Source organism: Physeter macrocephalus, unplaced genomic scaffold (genome assembly GCF_002837175.3).
Source record: "Physeter macrocephalus isolate SW-GA unplaced genomic scaffold, ASM283717v5 random_456, whole genome shotgun sequence".
In the NCBI taxonomy this organism is placed as follows: Eukaryota; Metazoa; Chordata; class Mammalia; order Artiodactyla; family Physeteridae; genus Physeter; species Physeter macrocephalus.
The window spans coordinates 28,632-45,337 of NW_021145742.1; the positions used below are offsets into that span (position 1 = coordinate 28,632).

General features: G+C 55.6%; 2 protein-coding genes across 5 annotated transcripts; both read right to left on the minus strand.

Annotated features, from left to right (window-relative positions):
• Positions 1-414: 414 nt before the first annotated feature.
• ISOC2 (isochorismatase domain containing 2) lies at positions 415-7,259 on the minus strand. 4 transcript variants are annotated; one of them, XM_007103233.4, is made up of 7 exons: positions 7,163-7,255; positions 3,853-3,896; positions 3,412-3,549; positions 3,081-3,290; positions 2,715-2,785; positions 2,441-2,558; positions 415-826 (listed from the first exon to the last, which is right to left on the minus strand). In XM_007103233.4, the coding sequence occupies exons 3-7, from the start codon at positions 3,544-3,546 to the stop codon at positions 746-748; spliced, it is 615 nt and encodes a 204-aa protein (XP_007103295.1). In that variant the 5' UTR covers positions 3,547-3,549; positions 3,853-3,896; positions 7,163-7,255; the 3' UTR covers positions 415-745. The 4 variants fall into 4 exon arrangements, with proteins under 4 accessions (XP_007103295.1, XP_007103296.1, XP_007103294.1 ...); XM_007103234.4 differs by having other exon boundaries at positions 3,836-3,896; positions 7,163-7,252; XM_007103232.4 differs by lacking the exon at positions 3,853-3,896 and having other exon boundaries at positions 7,163-7,259.
• Positions 7,260-8,775: 1,516 nt separating this feature from the next.
• Positions 8,776-15,575, minus strand: CUNH19orf85 (chromosome unknown C19orf85 homolog). The gene is made up of 2 exons (XM_024117609.2): positions 15,403-15,575; positions 8,776-9,169 (listed from the first exon to the last, which is right to left on the minus strand). Exons 1-2 carry the CDS (start codon positions 15,573-15,575, stop codon positions 8,776-8,778), a joined length of 567 nt encoding a protein of 188 aa, XP_023973377.2.
• Positions 15,576-16,706: the final 1,131 nt, after the last annotated feature.

Here is a 16,706-nt window from a genome sequence, read left to right on the forward strand (position 1 = left end):
CCCAAGTCCCTCGTGCCTCAGTTTCCCCCTCCGCACCGGGGTGCGGTCACGCTCACCTCACTTTCCGGATGCGGGACCCTGGGGGAGTCGGGGGTGGTGGCGACGTGGGGGGCCGGCCAGGGGAGGCAGAGCCAGCGCGTGTCTGCGAGCCAACCCGGCTGGGCGTGTGCGCGCGCTGATGGGGGGGCGACCGGCAGCGAGTTGGGCGACCCCGGGCCGGCAGTTCTTTTCCGTGCAGATGCGCGCCGGCTTCGGTGCAGATGTGACAGTGGCCAGCCCTCGCCTTTGCCTCGCGCCGGCTTGGAGTTGAGAAGAGGCACCTCCCCCTCCCCACCTGCTGAGGACCCCTCTTCCCCCACCGCCCGCAGCCCCCAGTCGCCCCCGGGATACCCCCCAAACCCAAGAATGGTTCAGTCCACAGTCACATCAATGTTTATTCTCTGAGACCGGGTCCCACACAGCCTGTGACACTCCCTCCCCCTCCCCTTGCCACCCCTTGAGGTGGCCCGGGGGCCGAGCCCCACCTCCAGCTCGGCTCAGCCAACCCCCGCCCAGCTTCCAGGAGTCTCATTTGCATTTCCGGGAGCTGCTGTCCAATGCAAAAGCAGCACCCACAGCCCCTCCTGAGGGGGCGGTACCCCCGGTGGACTGCACCACTCTGGGGATCCAAGAATGGGGGGGAAAGCGCTTCTGCCAAGGTCCCAGGGACAAGAAGGTGGTCTCCCCTCAAGGTAGGGTATGGAGTTCAGCGGAAGAGGGGGTTCTGGCCATGGAAGAGGCCCAGCAGCCCGCTGTCTGGGGCGGGCTCCTTGATGATCTTCTGGATCTGTAGGGTAGGGGTAGGGAGTCAGGCAGCGTCAAGGGTTCTCATCCCCATGACAGATCCAAGGGATACTTCTCCATTTTCATCTCCCTTGCCCCCTTAGTAGCAACTGGCCAAACCAACCATTGCCTCTTCTCAAAACTTTTCTTAGGGCCTCCCTTTCACCATAGCCACCAGGGTTAGCACCTGATCATCTGCCATCTTGGTCCACCTTGCTGACTTGGACCACTAAGGGTGACCGACTCTGTCCTGGGGCTTCTTGTCTATACATGCTTCTTCTTAAGTAATCTCCTCTCTCAAATCCAGCCCGCGCCTTGCCCCTCAACTCTGGACTCACTTATCCAGCTGCCTCTTAGAGGTTGGTGGTCACTTGACCTCTCAACCTCATTGCCGCCACTGCCACCCCCATCAGGAGAGAGCTTGAGCAACTGCGCTCAAGCCGGATCCTCTGTGCTGCCTTTTCACACCTTGCACCCATCAGCAATCCCTGTCATGCTAACCTGCAGAGATTAAAAAATGAAAATAAGCAAAGCCTGTATCCCCGCTGCTGCCTCCACCCTGGTTTCCCCCCTTCCTACCACATATCCATTAGCCACCTGGCACTACACACAGATCTGACAGTGTCCAGCCCCGCTGTGCAAACCCCCATGGCTGCCCCTCCCCACCCCCACCAAAATCTTTGGGAAGACTTGGCTCTGGCTCCTCCCTGCCTCCCCTCCTTCCACACTCACTCTCCACTCACCGTGCCCTGCTACCGTTCCTCGAATAAGTCAAGTTCAGTCCCACGTCCAGGCCTTTGCCCTAGCTGTCCCCTCTGCCAGGACCACTTTTTGGATGACTGGCTGCTCCTGCACTTTCAGGTCTCCACTTTACGGCCACCCCCCAGCTGCCAGCCCCCATCTTATTTCTCACACATTCTACATGTTCCCTCCCCAGCTCCAGGCCACAATGCGAAATTGAATACAGACTGTTTTTTGCTACTGCCCCTGGACCTGCCACAGTGGCTGGCACACAGTAGGTGCTCAATTAATGCTCAACAGACCTGAACTAAGAGGAGGGGAAGGGGCAGACCTCAGAGGGCTGGGAATCTCAAGTTCGGGCATGTCCCGTTATCCTGAGGGCCAAGGGTGTGAAGCAGCGGGGACTACCTGGCCAGACCTGGGTACTAGGAAGGCCACTCGGGTGGTGGGTGTGGAGGCTGGACCTGAGTGCCACAGACTGGAGGAGGGGATGGCGGGAAAGGGTCAAGGGGGTCCTGTCTACAGGGCCCCTGCTGGACTGTTCTCTCCCGTCTGCCTGGCTCCCTCCCATCTCCACCTCACTCTAAAATCACCTTCTTCCGGGAGGCCTCTGGACCACCTTAGGCAACCCCTTCTCTGCACACCTGGCCCCCTCCCCTGCTTTATCTCTCTCTACAGTCCTCGTGGCCAGCTTCTCCTTTCATTGATTTATGGTGTTGACCCGCAGTCTCCCCCCACTAGAACTTAGCACCCCTGGAGGCGGCAGCCTTCTGTGTTCCCGGATGTATTCTGTGAATATGTGGTGGGTGCTGAAAAGATATTTGCCGTTTACATGGGAGATGGGGGAGGTCAGAGTGTGGGGCGTGGGGGTCAGTACCTCCTTGAACTGGGGGTGGGCGGCATCGCCGACGAGCTGCAGAATGAGCCCTTCGCTGGTGGAGAGGAAGGCGCCGCTCTGGCGCATCCGGGACAGCGCCACCAGCCGGTCCACCTGGCTGCGGGGGGCAGGGGGTGTGTGTGTGTGTGCGGTGTCAGCGCCTTGGTCTGGACACCCAGACACCTGGCAAACTCGGCAGGGATCCCGCCCCCTGGTTCTTCCTGGGTGCTCCAAACCCATCCCACATGCACCCCACCCGAGGGGACCCTCTCACCTGCGGGAGGTGCAGGCGTCCACCACCACGTGGACCTGCAGCCCTTGGTCCAGGAGGTCCAGGGCTGTGTGCTAGGGGCAGAAAGAGGTCAGGGCTACCCCCAGACAAGAACAGGGATCCTGGGTGAGTGATTGGGGAACCGGGATGGGGATGAGGGAGGCTCGGATCAGGGCAGGAGGTCCCCAGATTACAACGGGATCCTAGGCAGGATGGGAGCCCCAGGTAAAGAGAGGGGTCCTCAGTGAAGGTGAAAGTCCCAGGTCAGGAGGGGAGGATAGAGAGTTCTGGGTCAGGAAAGACACGCTTTTTAGGTTGCGGAGGTCCCAGGTGTGAATGGAGGTCCCCAAGGTTCAGCTGGGGTCTCACCAAGATGCAGGCTTGTGTCTCCAAGCCACAGAGGAGCACAGAGCGCAGCTGGGGCCGCGCGTCCAGCTCCTGCTGCACCACGGGCACCATGCTGAAGCAGGTCTTGGACCGTGGCTGCAGACCCTCGGCCCCCAGCTCGGGCACTGTGGGGCCCAGGCCTTGTGGGTACTGCTCAGTCAGCACAACTGGCACATCCAGGAGCTGGGCCACCTGGGTTGGGGTGAGGAGCAAAGGCCTGAGCCCAAGGAAGGGGCTGGGGGCCCAACTCCTAGGTCTGAGGGAGGAGGGCTGGGGCCCTGGACTGGTGGGTCTGGGGGAGGAGGGGCTGTACCTTGAGCATGCGGGCAGCCACAGAGACGATCTGGGGGAAGAACGAGGCATGGCGGAACTTCTCCTGCATGTCGCACAGGAAGAGGATGGATGATCCAGGGATGATGCGTCCCAGGCCGGGCCTCACAGCTGCCATTTCCTGGGGCGGGCAGAGGGGCTGAGTGGGATCCGGCAGCGAGGGGGCTTCTCTGCGTGTCCAGGGTCCACACGCCTACACCCCAGGCTCCAACTGTGATCCCCCCCCCCACCGGTAAACCGAGGTCTAAGTAGTGGAGTGTCCTGACTGAGGGCCCACTGCCCACAGCAGAGCCAGCAGGACTTGAGCCTCAAGGCAAAAGGAGCTGCATCCTCCCAGCTGCACCACCTCCCTCCTTCATGGCCTGGGGTCCCTCAAGTCTGACTGCCTCCTCTGAAATGCAGTTTACCTGTGTGGAAAACTCACCAGCTGAACCCCCCTCCAGGTCTTAGAAAGAAAGGCTGGGGTACCTGTGGAGTGGAATATTATCCAGCCATAAAAAGGAATGAAGCAGCGACACAGGCAGGCCACAGCGTGGAGGCCCCTCACCGCGAAGCGCGGTGAGAGAGGCCAGGCACAAAAGAGCACATGCAGGAGTCCATTTACATGGACTGCCCAAACCCCAAACGGCTGAGTCCACAGAGACAGGGAGCAGGTTGGTGGTGCTTCCACCTCAGGGCAGCGGGGTGGGGCGGGGTGCGGGGGTGTGAGGAGTGACTGAAAAGGGGCACAGAGTTTCCGTCTGGGGAGATGGAAATGTTCTGGAGCTAGAGAGTAGTGGTGGTTGCCCCATATCATGGACATACTAAATGCCTCTTAATTGTACACTTTGAAACGATCGAGATGGTAAAGTTTAGGTTATATGTATTTTACCACAATTTTAAGAAAAAGAAAGAAAGGGACTTCCCTGGCGGTCCAGTGGTTAAGAATCTGTGCTTCCACTGCAGGGGGCAACGGGTTCAATCCCTGGCTGGGGAACTACGATCCCGCATGCTACGAGATGTGGCCAAAAAAAAAAAAGAGAGAAATATAAAAATTAAGCGGGGGGGGTACTGGTAGAGCCACCTGGCCAGCAGCCCTTTTAAAGGGGAGGACACTGAAGCCCATGGGAGTCCATGAAGGCCAAGGTCCTGTGGGGACTAGAGGGGAGACTGCCCCTCCCCGCCCCCGTCAGAGTGAGCATCTGGGACCTGGACACCCCACATCTCACATGTCCCAGCCCATGTACCCAGAGGCTTGTGTCCCTGGGTGCCTGAGTTGCTGCACAAATGGGGGTCCTGGCTTTTGTCTGCAGCTCCCTCCCTCTCTGCATGTTACTCACTTATTTGTTAATTTATTTAGGCAACGGAGACCCTGTGGACCCAGTGGACCCAGTGGAGGGCAAGCCGGCTGACACTCACCTGGGGAAGGTTTCCGTGCTGGCTGGTGAGTCCCTACAGGTGTCTATGATTATTCTTTAAACTGAACACATCTACCGTTGAAAATGTTTTCTATGTGTGACATATCTAAAGTTTAAAAACTAGTGGATGGCTAAAATGGTGAATTTTATGCTGTGTGAATTTTGTCGCAAAAAACAAATGGAATGGAAACTCTCTCAAAAACAAAACCACACTGAATTAATTAATTGCATAATTACAACTGTGACCAGTGCTAGGATTTCTAGGGAACCTAATCCATCTTGGCAGAGTTCTCCCTGAGGAAGTGAAGAGAGAGGGAAAGAAAACAACCTTTTTGAAAACACAGAGCTGACCCTATTTCTCAGCTCTCCCCAAGACCCCGTGGCTTCTCTCCGTCCTCAGGACTACGATGTACCCTCCTCCCACAAGGCGCTGGACCGGGACCTTCCAGCCTCGGTGGCCAAGTCTCACTTCAGGGCCTTTGTCCAGGCAGCTCCCTCCACCTGGAGTGCTCTCCTCACTCCCATTCAGGGTGTTAGCTCTCCAGGGGACAGGAGGGACAGGGTCAGGTGGGGGAGGGGGCGCTGGAATGTCCGGAAGCCTGTGACAGTGACAGGAGTCTAGAGTGAGGAGGAACTTCCCTTTGGGCTGTAGGTGTGGGGACTGCAAGAACCCCTAGGGAGAACCATGTGCCCACATTTCTCAGAATTACATATGCACAAACCCTGTGACCCAGAGAACTCACTCCTAACTATCCTAAGTATTTATCCTGCAGACATACCTGTGAAATGACACAAAGGTTTTCATTATGGGACAAGGTTATTCATTACAGGACAAGGTTATTCATTATGGGCGTCTTCCCAGAGCAAAAGAATAGAAATAAATCCAACATCCACGGTTAGGGTACTGGTTACATAAGTTATGGTATATCCATACTATGGAATTCTTTGCAGCCAGGAAGAATCACAAGGGAGATCTTTAAGTAACGACGTGGAAAAGTGTCCAAGAGATGCTAACAGTGAAGAAAAAAAAAAAGCATAATAGTGTGTATAACAATGCTCCCATTTGTGCCAAAATGCAAGAAAAAAAAGTGTAGGTACTGTTCCAGTCTCTATCTGCTCTCGCTGGAAGGCACATAAGGAACAGGCTCTTTCTGCAGGGACAGGCCTCTGAGGGGCAGAGTGTGAAGGACATTTGATTTCACTGGGTACTACTCTCTTCCTTTTGAATCTTGGACAGTGTGTAACAGGCTGTCTAGTCAGGAATAAATACAATACAGTAAAGGATTTACATAAGGCAAGAACCCAGCAAAACCAACCTGTGGCATTAAAGTTATGATAACAGTTATCCTTGGGCGGCAGTGTTGAAGGAGGGGGTGCAAGGGGGGTTTCTGGGGTGTGGGGGACGTTCGGCTTCTGGATTTGGATGCTGTTCACACCAGAGCGTTCTCTTTGTGAAGTTATTTGAGCTGTATATCTGTGATTTCTGTTTTCCTACATATGTGATATACTTCCATAAAAAGTTTTCAAAATATACAATAAAATAGGGAGGCCTCGCTGGCCGCGGTGGGGCTGGACTGGAGGTGGAGACCAGGGTGAAAGTGGGGACTGGGGTCCAGGTGGCCAAGGGTGAGGCCTGGGCTCCAGTTCAGGCAGCGGGGACAGAGCGGGGAGGGGGCAGCTGGGCCTGGCTGTGGTCGGAAGGGGAAGAAGGAAGATCCTCAGGTTGCCAGTGGTCCGAGGGTGGCAGGTTCCAGGGACTAACTGGGGACCTGGAGAGGGGAACTGATTTGGGGGAGAAGATGAAAATGTGTTTGCGTGGGGGGTGAATGTGGGGAGGGGGTCTCGGCTGGAGATAGAGTTGGCGGTACTCTGGGGAAGTGATGAAAATTCAGAACGCAGCTCGGGGGGGAGGGAGCCCGAGGCCGGAGGAGGAGGAGCGGCCCGAGGTGGGCGGCAACCTGAGGAGCGAATGGGGCTGTTTAGATCCCCACGTGGCCTGGGGAACCCGGTTCTGCAGCCGAGACTAGCTGGCGGTGTGACCTTCGGCAAGTTTCAGCTCTGTCTGAGCCTCAGTTTCCTTCTTGAGGAAATGGGAGCCAAACCCACCTACCACGCAGGGGTGACGCGGAAACTTGGTAGAGGGCGGAAGCGGCCCGTGGAGAATTCGAGCCCCTGGCTAGCCAATGCTGGAGGGCCCAGGCAGGAGTCCTCCCCCGGCTGTCCTCCACCAGCAAGGCGGGGAGGTTGGTCCCCCCGCAGCGCCAGAGGGGCCTTATCAGGAAGGCGCCGGGACGGGGCCCGGCCCGTCCGCCGCAGGTGAGGCCTGGAGTCACTTACCTCCCGCAGCCGGACTTCGCCGCTCTGGCCTACTCGCGGCGTTCGCAGGCCTGGTAGATGTTTCCCAAAGCCCGGACCCTTGGCCCGCCCCCGGCTCCGTCCGCGTCCCTCCCACCCGGGCTGAGCCGCCCAATAGGCACTCGTCTAGCTCTGCTCAGCCCCGCCTCCGCTCCCAGCCAATCCGCAAGCGCCGCTGCTTCTCCCTGGTGGGGTGGGGGCTGCGTGTGGGCCAGACTGTCCTTCCTGAGAGCGTGATTGGCCCGTCAGGGGGCGGGAAAGCAGCCAGTCTGACCAATGGGGAGTCGTGACAGGCGTGAATGGCGGGCCTTAGGCGGAGCGGCGCGGTGGGTACCGAGAACGCGGACTCCAGCTGGAGAAGTGGGTGGGTGGGTCGCCACCTGCCTGGCTGTAGAGTTCAGACCCCGGGGGCCGAGAGGGAGAGAGGGAGGGAGGGAGGGAGGGGCTGTGCCCAGGGCAGGGGAAGGTCTGGGGTTCGAACCCTGCCCTTCTGTTTAGAGACGGAAACTTAGCAAAGAGACCCAGGCATTTTCCTGGAAAAGGTTAAAGGCGCGAGGAAGCCAAGAAGTCCCTCCCTGTCCCCGCATGTTCGTTCTCTGTGCCTCAGTTTCCCCATCTCACAGCACCTGCATCCTACGGTGGTGTTCGTAATATTTAGACTGTGCTTGGAAATGGGGTTGAAAGAGATGGAGAGTGAATTTGCCATCAGTCTTGGAATAAAATCTAAACTACTCCCAATTCATGGTGTGCCTTTGTCAGCCTCTCGACCTCGCCTCTTACCACTCTCCCTCGTCTCACTCCACTCCAGCCATGCTGGCCTCCTTTACTGTTCCCCCAACGTCCCACCTCAGGACCTTTGCACGAGCTGGTTCCTCTGCCTGGAATCCCAGACTTTCGCAGTACCAGCTCCTTCTTGTCATTCAAGGCCCTCCCTGACCACCCTACATCAAGTAGTCACCTGATCAGGTCGCTGTTCTATTTTCTTCACAGCACTAATGCCAATCTGAAATTGGAAATTTATCTTGTGTTTAAAAAAATGTATGGATGTACTCATTTATTTTCAGTACCCCCGACTTCACCCCCTCCATGTGAACTCCACGAGGGCAGAGATGTTATCTGTTTTATTCACTGCTGAATCCTCAGCACCCAAACCTGGGCCTGGCACATAGTAGGCACTCAACAAATCTTTGGGAATAAATAAGATGACACCAGATACTAGGCAGAGGTGAACCAGGGTAAGAGGGAGCTGAAGGGACAGTTGCCAAGGAGGTGGGGCTGCGAAGAAAGAAGGGAGAAGGTGGGGGAGGGAGAGCGTGACCCCCCCCCCGAAGGGGCTGTGGTGGGGGCACTGGACCTGGGAGAAGACCCATGAGACCGTGGTCAGAGTCTGGGCTTGCTTCATATTCCCAGAGGCTGCCAGGAGGGTAGTGGATGGGACAGGGGGCTCCTGTGGGGGCGGTGGCTGAAGAGCTGTCACGGAGGGAGGGGCAGTCTGGTTTGTCTGGGGGCCTGGGCTGGGTTGTGATTGGGTGTCATGGGGAGCGGGTCCCCCAGCCTTCAGGGATCCTCTGAGAATGGCAGGCACAAGACACCTCTCACCTGCCCACCCAACCCCCCTCAGGAGCTGAGAGCTCATTCCCTCCCCCCAGGGCATGCAGGGCAGGGAGCAGGGGGTCGTAGAAGTGTGGGTCCTGCCTCAGGTCCGCCTGGCCCAGCACACAATGGGACAGGTCAGATGGCACTGAGGGACACTCTGGGGGGACCAAAATGTCCTCAAAGAGGTCGTGGGTGGAGGCGTCCAGGGCAGTGAGACTCAGGCTGGGGCCAGCATGGGGTGCCTCAGTGGGGGCCACAGCACAGGCCACCCCCAGGAAGGGGGATGGAGGTGGTGGAGGTGGCCTTTGGGGTGGCGGTCTCTGGGGGGGTGCCTCCTGGGACAGGATGGATATGGCCAGGTGCTGGGTGGCAGCTTCGATCTTGGCAAACTGCCTGCAGAGAGAGCCAGGCATTAGCTGGGTGACCACGAAGGATTCCCCTCCCATTTGCCATCCCAGGAGTGATTTGTCCCTTCTATCCTTCCACATTTTTCTTCTCTGTGCTAGTGTCTCTGCCCCTGGGTCCATTTTCATGAGTCTGACAATGTAATCTTTTTAACCCCATTCATAGGGAAGCTCTGAACAGCTGTGGGGTTTGTGCACTGCACAAGGCAGCACATCTTGTCCAACACTACGCACATTTTTTTTTTTTTTTTTTTTTTTTTGCGGTACGCGGGCCTCTCCCTGTTGTGGCCTCTCCCATTGCGGAGCACAGGCTCCGGACGCGCAGGCTCAGCGGCCATGGCTCACGGGCCCAGCCGCTCTGCGGCATGTGGGATCTTCCCGGACCGAGGCACGAACCCGTGTCCCCCGCATCGGCAGGCGGACTCTCAACCACTGCGCCACCAGGGAAGCCCAACTATGCACATTTTTGACATTTAGATTTAATATGACTATATTCCAACATGTAAAAGTAAAAAATGTTTTAAGGAAGGGGCGCCTTTAAAAAAATTTTCACACAAAGGCGCACTGTGCGCTGGCAATTTGACTATAACATGATGCCCTGTGGATTCTACTGCCTAAATAGTTATGAATCTGCATCTCCACCAACCCTCTCAGTATCTCCACTAACCCCTGGTTGGAGTCCCCAGCTTCCCCCACCTGGATGACTGTAATAGCCATTGCACGGGTCTCCCCCCAGTATTCCTTACCCCTCAGTAACAATGCAGACGGATCTCACAAACTGTTAGGGGCTGAACTGTGTCCCCCTAAAATTCATATGTTGAAGTTTTAACCCCCAGGACCTCAGAATGTGACTGTATTTGGAGACAGGGTCTTTAGAGAGGTGATTACATTAAAATGACATCATCAGTGTGGTCCCTAATCCAGCAAGAGGAGATTAGGACACACAGAGGGATGACGACATATGAAGCCAAGGAGAGAGGCCTCTCCCTGCCAACACCTTGATCTTGGACTTCAGCCTCCAGAATCATGAGAAAGTATCAATACATTTCTGTTGCACCGATCTGTAGTGTTTGATTATGGAAGTTCTAGCAGGTTAATGCAAAAACATAATGTTGAACAAAAGCGGTGAGACTTAGAATAAGTGGATACGTGATGCCATTTAAATAAAGTTCAAAAACAGGCTAACTCAATCGACAGTGAGAGAAATCAGGATGTGTGGCTCATGGGAGGGAGGTACTACCAGGGTCTCTGGGACAAGGAATGTCCTGTTCCTGGATCTGAGCGTTGGTTACGTTAGTGGGGCCCCTTTGGGAAAATTCATTAAGCTCGACACGGATGATGTGTTCATTTTTTTTGTACTACGTTAAACTTCCAGGAAAAGGTTTAATTAAAAATGTATCTGGGCTTCCCTGGTGGCGCAGTGGTTGAGAGTCCACCTGCCGATGCGGGGGACGCGGGTTCGTGCCCCAGTCTGGGAGGATCCCACATGCCACGGAGCGGCTGGGCCCGTGAGCCATGGCCGCTGAGCCTGCGCGTCCGGAGCCTGTGCTCCGCAACGGGAGAGGCCACAACAGAGAGAGGCCCGCGTACCGCAAGGAAAAAAAAAAAAAAAGTATCTGATATTGTATGACTCTGTTTATGTGAAATGTCCAGAATAGGCAAATCCCTGGAAACACAGAGCAGATTGGTGGTTACCAGGTGCTGGCGGGGAGGGGAGGATGGGGAGGGAATACTAATGGGTGCCGGTTCTCCTTTGGGGTTGGTGAAAATGTTCCAGAACTAGGTGGAGGTGATGGTTGCAAATATTATGAATATACAAAATGCCTCTGAATTGTACACTTTAAAATGTTCAAAGTGATGAATTTTATGTTATATATATGTTTATTTATTTAATTTATTTAATTTATTTACTTTTGGCTGCATTGGGTCTTCGTTGCTGCACGCGGGCTTTCTCCAGTTGCGGCAAGCGGGGGCTACTCTTCGTTGCGGTGCGCGGGCTTCTCATTGCGGTGGCTTCTCTTGTTGAGGAGCACAGGATATAGGCGCGCGGGCTTCAGTAGTTGTGGCGCATGGGCTCAGTAGTTGTGGATCGCGGGCTCTAGAGCACAGGCTCAGTAGTTGTGGTGCAAAGGCTTAGTTGGTTGCTCTGCGGCGTGTGGGATCTTCCCGGACCAGGGCTCAAACCCGTGTCCCCCGCCTTGGCAGGCGGATTCTTAACCACTGGATCACCAGGGAAGCCCAATGTTATATATATTTTACTATATTTAGTGAGAGCTGCCACTGTGACACTGCCTTTGATGCCAAGGAGGATAGTTATGCTCTGAGTGCCCCAGGGAAAGTTTTCAGTAATGGGAGGTCAGGTTAAATGACAGAGAGGATGCGGGGGTGGAGGCGGGGGACTGATTTAAGATTCGTGACAACTACATGCCATGTATGGTCCCTGACCTGAACAAAGTAAGGATAAATGGTGTTTAGGGCTGAAGAGTCGTGACATTTGTGGTTTACTTTTAAACTATTTAAAAACATATAGATGAAGGAAACAGGCTAAGATGTTATGGACAGTAAAATCTAAGTGATGTTACATGAGGGGTCAATAGGCCAGTGGCTCTTAAACTTCAGTGCACAACAGGAAGGACACCTGGAGGGCTTGTGGGAATGCTAGTTCCCGGGCCCCGAGTTTCTGGGGTGGGTCCGAGAATTTGCATTGCTAACACGTTCCCAAGTGATGCTGAGGTGCTAGTGGTGCTGATCTGGGGACCACCTTTTTAGAACTGCTGCACCAGACAACTGTCTTGACTTTTCTGTGGGTTTGAAAAATGTTCACAGAAACTTAAAATTTCATAGCGTGGGTGGGAGGGGGTTCCTGGGGGAGCAGGGCCTGAGCGGACCTGGGGGGAGGAGGAGGGCGTGGGTGGGAAGATGCTGAGGAGAGCTTGTCTCTGACCTGGATCTTCCTAGGCTGAGCTTGAGTGCTGAGGGGAATGTGCTTCAGAGCTGCCTGGGCTGCCCTCAGGGCCACTGGTGGGCAGCCTGTGTCTCTGGCGAGCATGTGGCAGAACCGGGCTTGGGGGTGGGGAGGTTTGGGATGCTCTAGCAGAGAAGCTGGCCCTGGGGAGCAGGGAGGACAGACAGGGAGCCTGGGAGGCCAGAGGCTGGCATTATCACAGGGTGCAGATTGGGGGGAGGGCTGAAGATGGGCAGGGGTCCTTGAGCAGTTGATGAGGAGGCCGAAGAGGAGTTAGGAGGCCAGCTCTGGAACACAGGGCTGGACCCTGTTTGGGGACATGAGTGTTTTCCTCTTCAGTGGTGTATGTGTGTGTGGGGGGTGAGCATTCTGGGTGTGGCCACAGCTGGGCATCCTGGTGGAAGGTGGCTTGCAGTATGGGGGCAGTGGTTAGGCTGGACCGGGTTCCCATTTACTCAAATTTGGTTCCACGACCTCCTGAGGCAAGGTCCTGGGCTGGCTGGGAGGAGCCACCTACTTACAGAAAAGCAGGTCCTTTGGCAAGTCACTTTACCTCTCTGTGCCTCAGTTTCCTCATCTGAAAAAGGAGGATTATGAGAGCACCTACCTCCTGGGGTTACTGTCAGGGATTAATGGGTTCATACTCACTGTAAATGAGTACAGGGAGTTAAAACGGAAGTACTTAGAACAGTGCTCAGCACATATTAAGCATCAGATAAATTTTAACTACCATCATCGCCATCACCACCATCATCACCATTATCACCACCATCACCATCATTGCCATCACCGTCACCATCATCATCACCATCGTCATCCTCACCATCACTATCACCATCATCAGCATCACGATCATCCTCTTCATCCTCACCATCACCATCACCACTGTCACCATCATCCTCACCACCATCACCATCATCACCATCATCGCCATCACCATCACCATCATCACCATCATCACCATCACCATCACCACTGTCACCATCATCCTCATCACCATCATCGCCATCACCATCACCATCATCACCATCATCACCATCATCATCATCACCATCATCATCACCACCCCCATCATCATCCTCACCATCACCACTGTCACCATCATCCTCATCACCATCACCATCATCACCGTCATTGCCATCATCCTCATCACCATCATCGCCATCACCATCACCATCATCACCATCATCACCATCACCAATCATCACCATCACCATCATCACCATCACCATCATCACCATCATCACCATCATCGCCATCACCATCATCACCATCATCACCATCCTCACCATCACCATCACCACTGTCACCATCATCCTCATCACCATCATCGCCATCACCATCACCATCATCACCATCATCACCATCACCATCACCAATCATCACCATCACCATCACCATCATCACCATCACCATCATCACCATCATCACCATCACCATCATCACCATCATCATCACCATCATCATCCTCACCATCACCATCACCACTGTCACCATCATCCTCATCGCCATCACCATCATCACCATCATCGCCATCATCGCCATCACCATCATCACCATCATCACCATCACCATCATCACCGTCACCATCACCATCAGGTCCCTGAGATGCTATATCCAGGCAGGACTATAAAGTGGTCCAGAGCATGGGCTCTGGATTCAGACTGCCTAGGGTTGTATCAACTGTCTAGCTGTGTAGCCTTGGACAAGTCATTGAATCTCTCTGAGTTTCCTTGTCTGTAATATAGGGGAAAGACAGAACCTACAGTGTGAGTTTGTTGGGAGCATTAAGTGACGTAGTGTATGGCAAGGCCTTAGTACACTGTACCTGGCACACAGCAACCTCAAAAAATAGTTACTGTCAGAGGGTGAGGGGAGAGCACAGGGCAAGGTGGGATGGTGCTGGGTGGGTGTGAGAGGGGGGACAGGCTGAGCAGAGACCTGAAGGAACAGAGATCTCCATCCACATTCCTGGAGACAGGGAAAGGCATTGTACCACAAAGGGAAGAGCATGTGCAAAGGCCCAGAGGCTGAATGGTGAAGTGCTAGATGGGGAGCTGAGGCTGGCAAGGGGAACAGGGGCTAATAGGGCAGAGCCTTTGTCCTGAGGGTGATGGGGAGCCATGGGAGAGGGGCCAAGTGTGGTGTGTGGGTTAGAAAGGTGCTACCTTCAAAAAGCCCCAGAGTCGGACCCCATCTCCACACCCCAGTCCCCCACCCATCATCTGAGCCACCATTATCCCTCACCTGGATCACTGCAGTAGCCTCCTACACAATCTGATCTCCGCTCAACAGCCAGAGGGATCCTTTCAGATTGTACCACATCCCAGCCCAGAGCCCAAGTCCCTCCAGAGGCCCATGAGGTCTCCACGATCAGGGCCCTGTTTCTTTTGAACCTAATTCCCTTCCCCTTTCACTCTGCTCCAGCCACCCCAGCCTTCTTGCTTGCCCTGGAACACACCAGGGATGTTTCTGCCTCAGGGCTTTGCACGTGCTGTCCCCTTCCTGGGATGCTCTCAGACATCCACAGGGCTCCTTCCCTCACCTCTCTCAGGTCTCTGCTCAAATGTCACCTCCTCAGTGAGGCCTTCCCTGAAACCTTACCTAAAATACCAACCCTCTCCCAGCATGCCCTCCGCAGCACTTATCACCTTCGAACACACCATATTATTTGTAAAAATCGAGGTAAAATTCATATCACTTAAAATGAACCATTTTAAAGTGTGCAATTCACTGGCATTCAGCACATTCATGATGTCGTGCAACCACCACCTCTAATTAGTTCCAGAACTTTTCATCACCCTGGAAGGAAAGCCGGTACCTATTAGCAGTCTCTCCCCGCCACCCCCCACCGGGCCCTGGCACCCACTAATCTGCTTTCTGGCTCTGTGCATTTGCCCGTTCTGGATGTTTCACAGAAATGGAATGATACAGTAGGCTGCCTTTTGTGTCTGGCTCCTTTCACTCAGCACTGTGTCTTCAAGGCTCCTCCGCTTTGTAACATCATACCGTATCATTCGTCTCTTTATTTTGACTGTCCCTTATCAGCTGCCTGCCCACTGGAACACGAGCTCCATGAAGACAGAGAATTTTGTCTGCTTTGTACTGATGGGTCTCTGGGGCCTGGCGCACAGTCGGTACTCAGTAAATGCATACTGGTGTTGATTGCATCCAGCGCCGGGGTCCACTTCTCTCTGTTCGGTCTGGGCCTGGTCTCCCCAACACCAAGGGCTCCCCTCCCACCCTGCCCCCCTCACCTGCAGATCTGTTTGTGCAGGAACCTCCTGTGGTTGGGCCTCCTTTTGGGGGGCCGGGTCCGCCGGGGGTGCAGGGTGCGCAGCACATAGGCGGCTGCCCCAGTCACGAAGGCACACAGCTCCCAGGGGCCGGGCTCGGAGATTCCAGGGGCTGCCGGAGCCCCGGGGTGCATGGCCAGGGTGATCTGGAGTAGCTCCCCACTATACTGCTCATAAAGCAGCTCCCCCCCAAATCTGTGAGGGGCAAGGAGCAGCCAGGGCTGGGGGTTCAGGGCTGGGGGGTGGGGGGGACAGGAAGAGAGATAGGCTTTGGGAGGGTGGGTGGGCTCTGCAGGGAAAGGCCCTCCCCGGGCTGGCAGAGGCAGGTCCTGGGCAATTAGAACAGGTCCTTCCTCCTGTGCCCTCGCCTCATCCCTGAGGTTTGAGGCACCTGTAGGTGGGGGTCTGATATAGGAAGGCAAGGGGGCAGGGAGGGGAGGGGTCTTTCTGTGTGCCCCCCAAGGGCCCAATGAGCTCATAGTTGGACCTGCGGTCTGGGACAGTGCAGTGCAGGTGGGGGGCCAGAGAAAAGCGCCTGGAGATGGCCAATTAAGGGGACAAAGCCCTCATTAGGGAAGCGAGGCCAGGAGCCGAGTCAACCGCAGCGATTAACAGCGATTAGCAGCGATTAGCGTGGAGGAGCCATGACTGCAGGCTAGCGGAGGGGCGGTGGAAGGCTTGGGTGTGGGCTGGGAAGGAGGGGAGGTGGCCCCGGGGGCATGCCGGGAGCCCCCCGCTGAGGGCAGACAGCCCACATCCACCCACCCACCTCCAGACCCACTTGCTCTGCCTCCTTGCCTCCCTCTGCTCCGGGCCTGGCGCCCCGGGGAAACAGCCTCAGGGAGCAGCTTGCCGGCGCCCAAGGTCTTCCAGCCTGCAGGAGGGGTTGGCTTCGGGGGGGAGGGTTGACCTTCCCAAACCCTGGGTTTCATTTCATACCCGAGCTTCTGAGTGAGCACGGGGGAGGGGAGGGGGGACACCTGTGGTATGGGCCTGGCTGCTCAGGTGGGTGACATGGGTGACAGCCAGGCTGTGGCAGGAGGGGAAGAGAAAACATGGGCATGGTTCCCCCCAAGGCATTTCACTGGGGGACTGGGGGGCCCTGGTGTTTCCAGGGGGCTGGGACGTGGCAGGGAGGCGGGGCTGGCTCCTGGGGCTGGGAGTGGGGTCCTCTTGCCTCTGAGAGGGTGTTGGCCAGAGTGGGCAACCTGGTCTCGGCGGGTGCGGGAGGGGGCGTCGCAGCGTTTGCTCTGAGAAGACTGCAT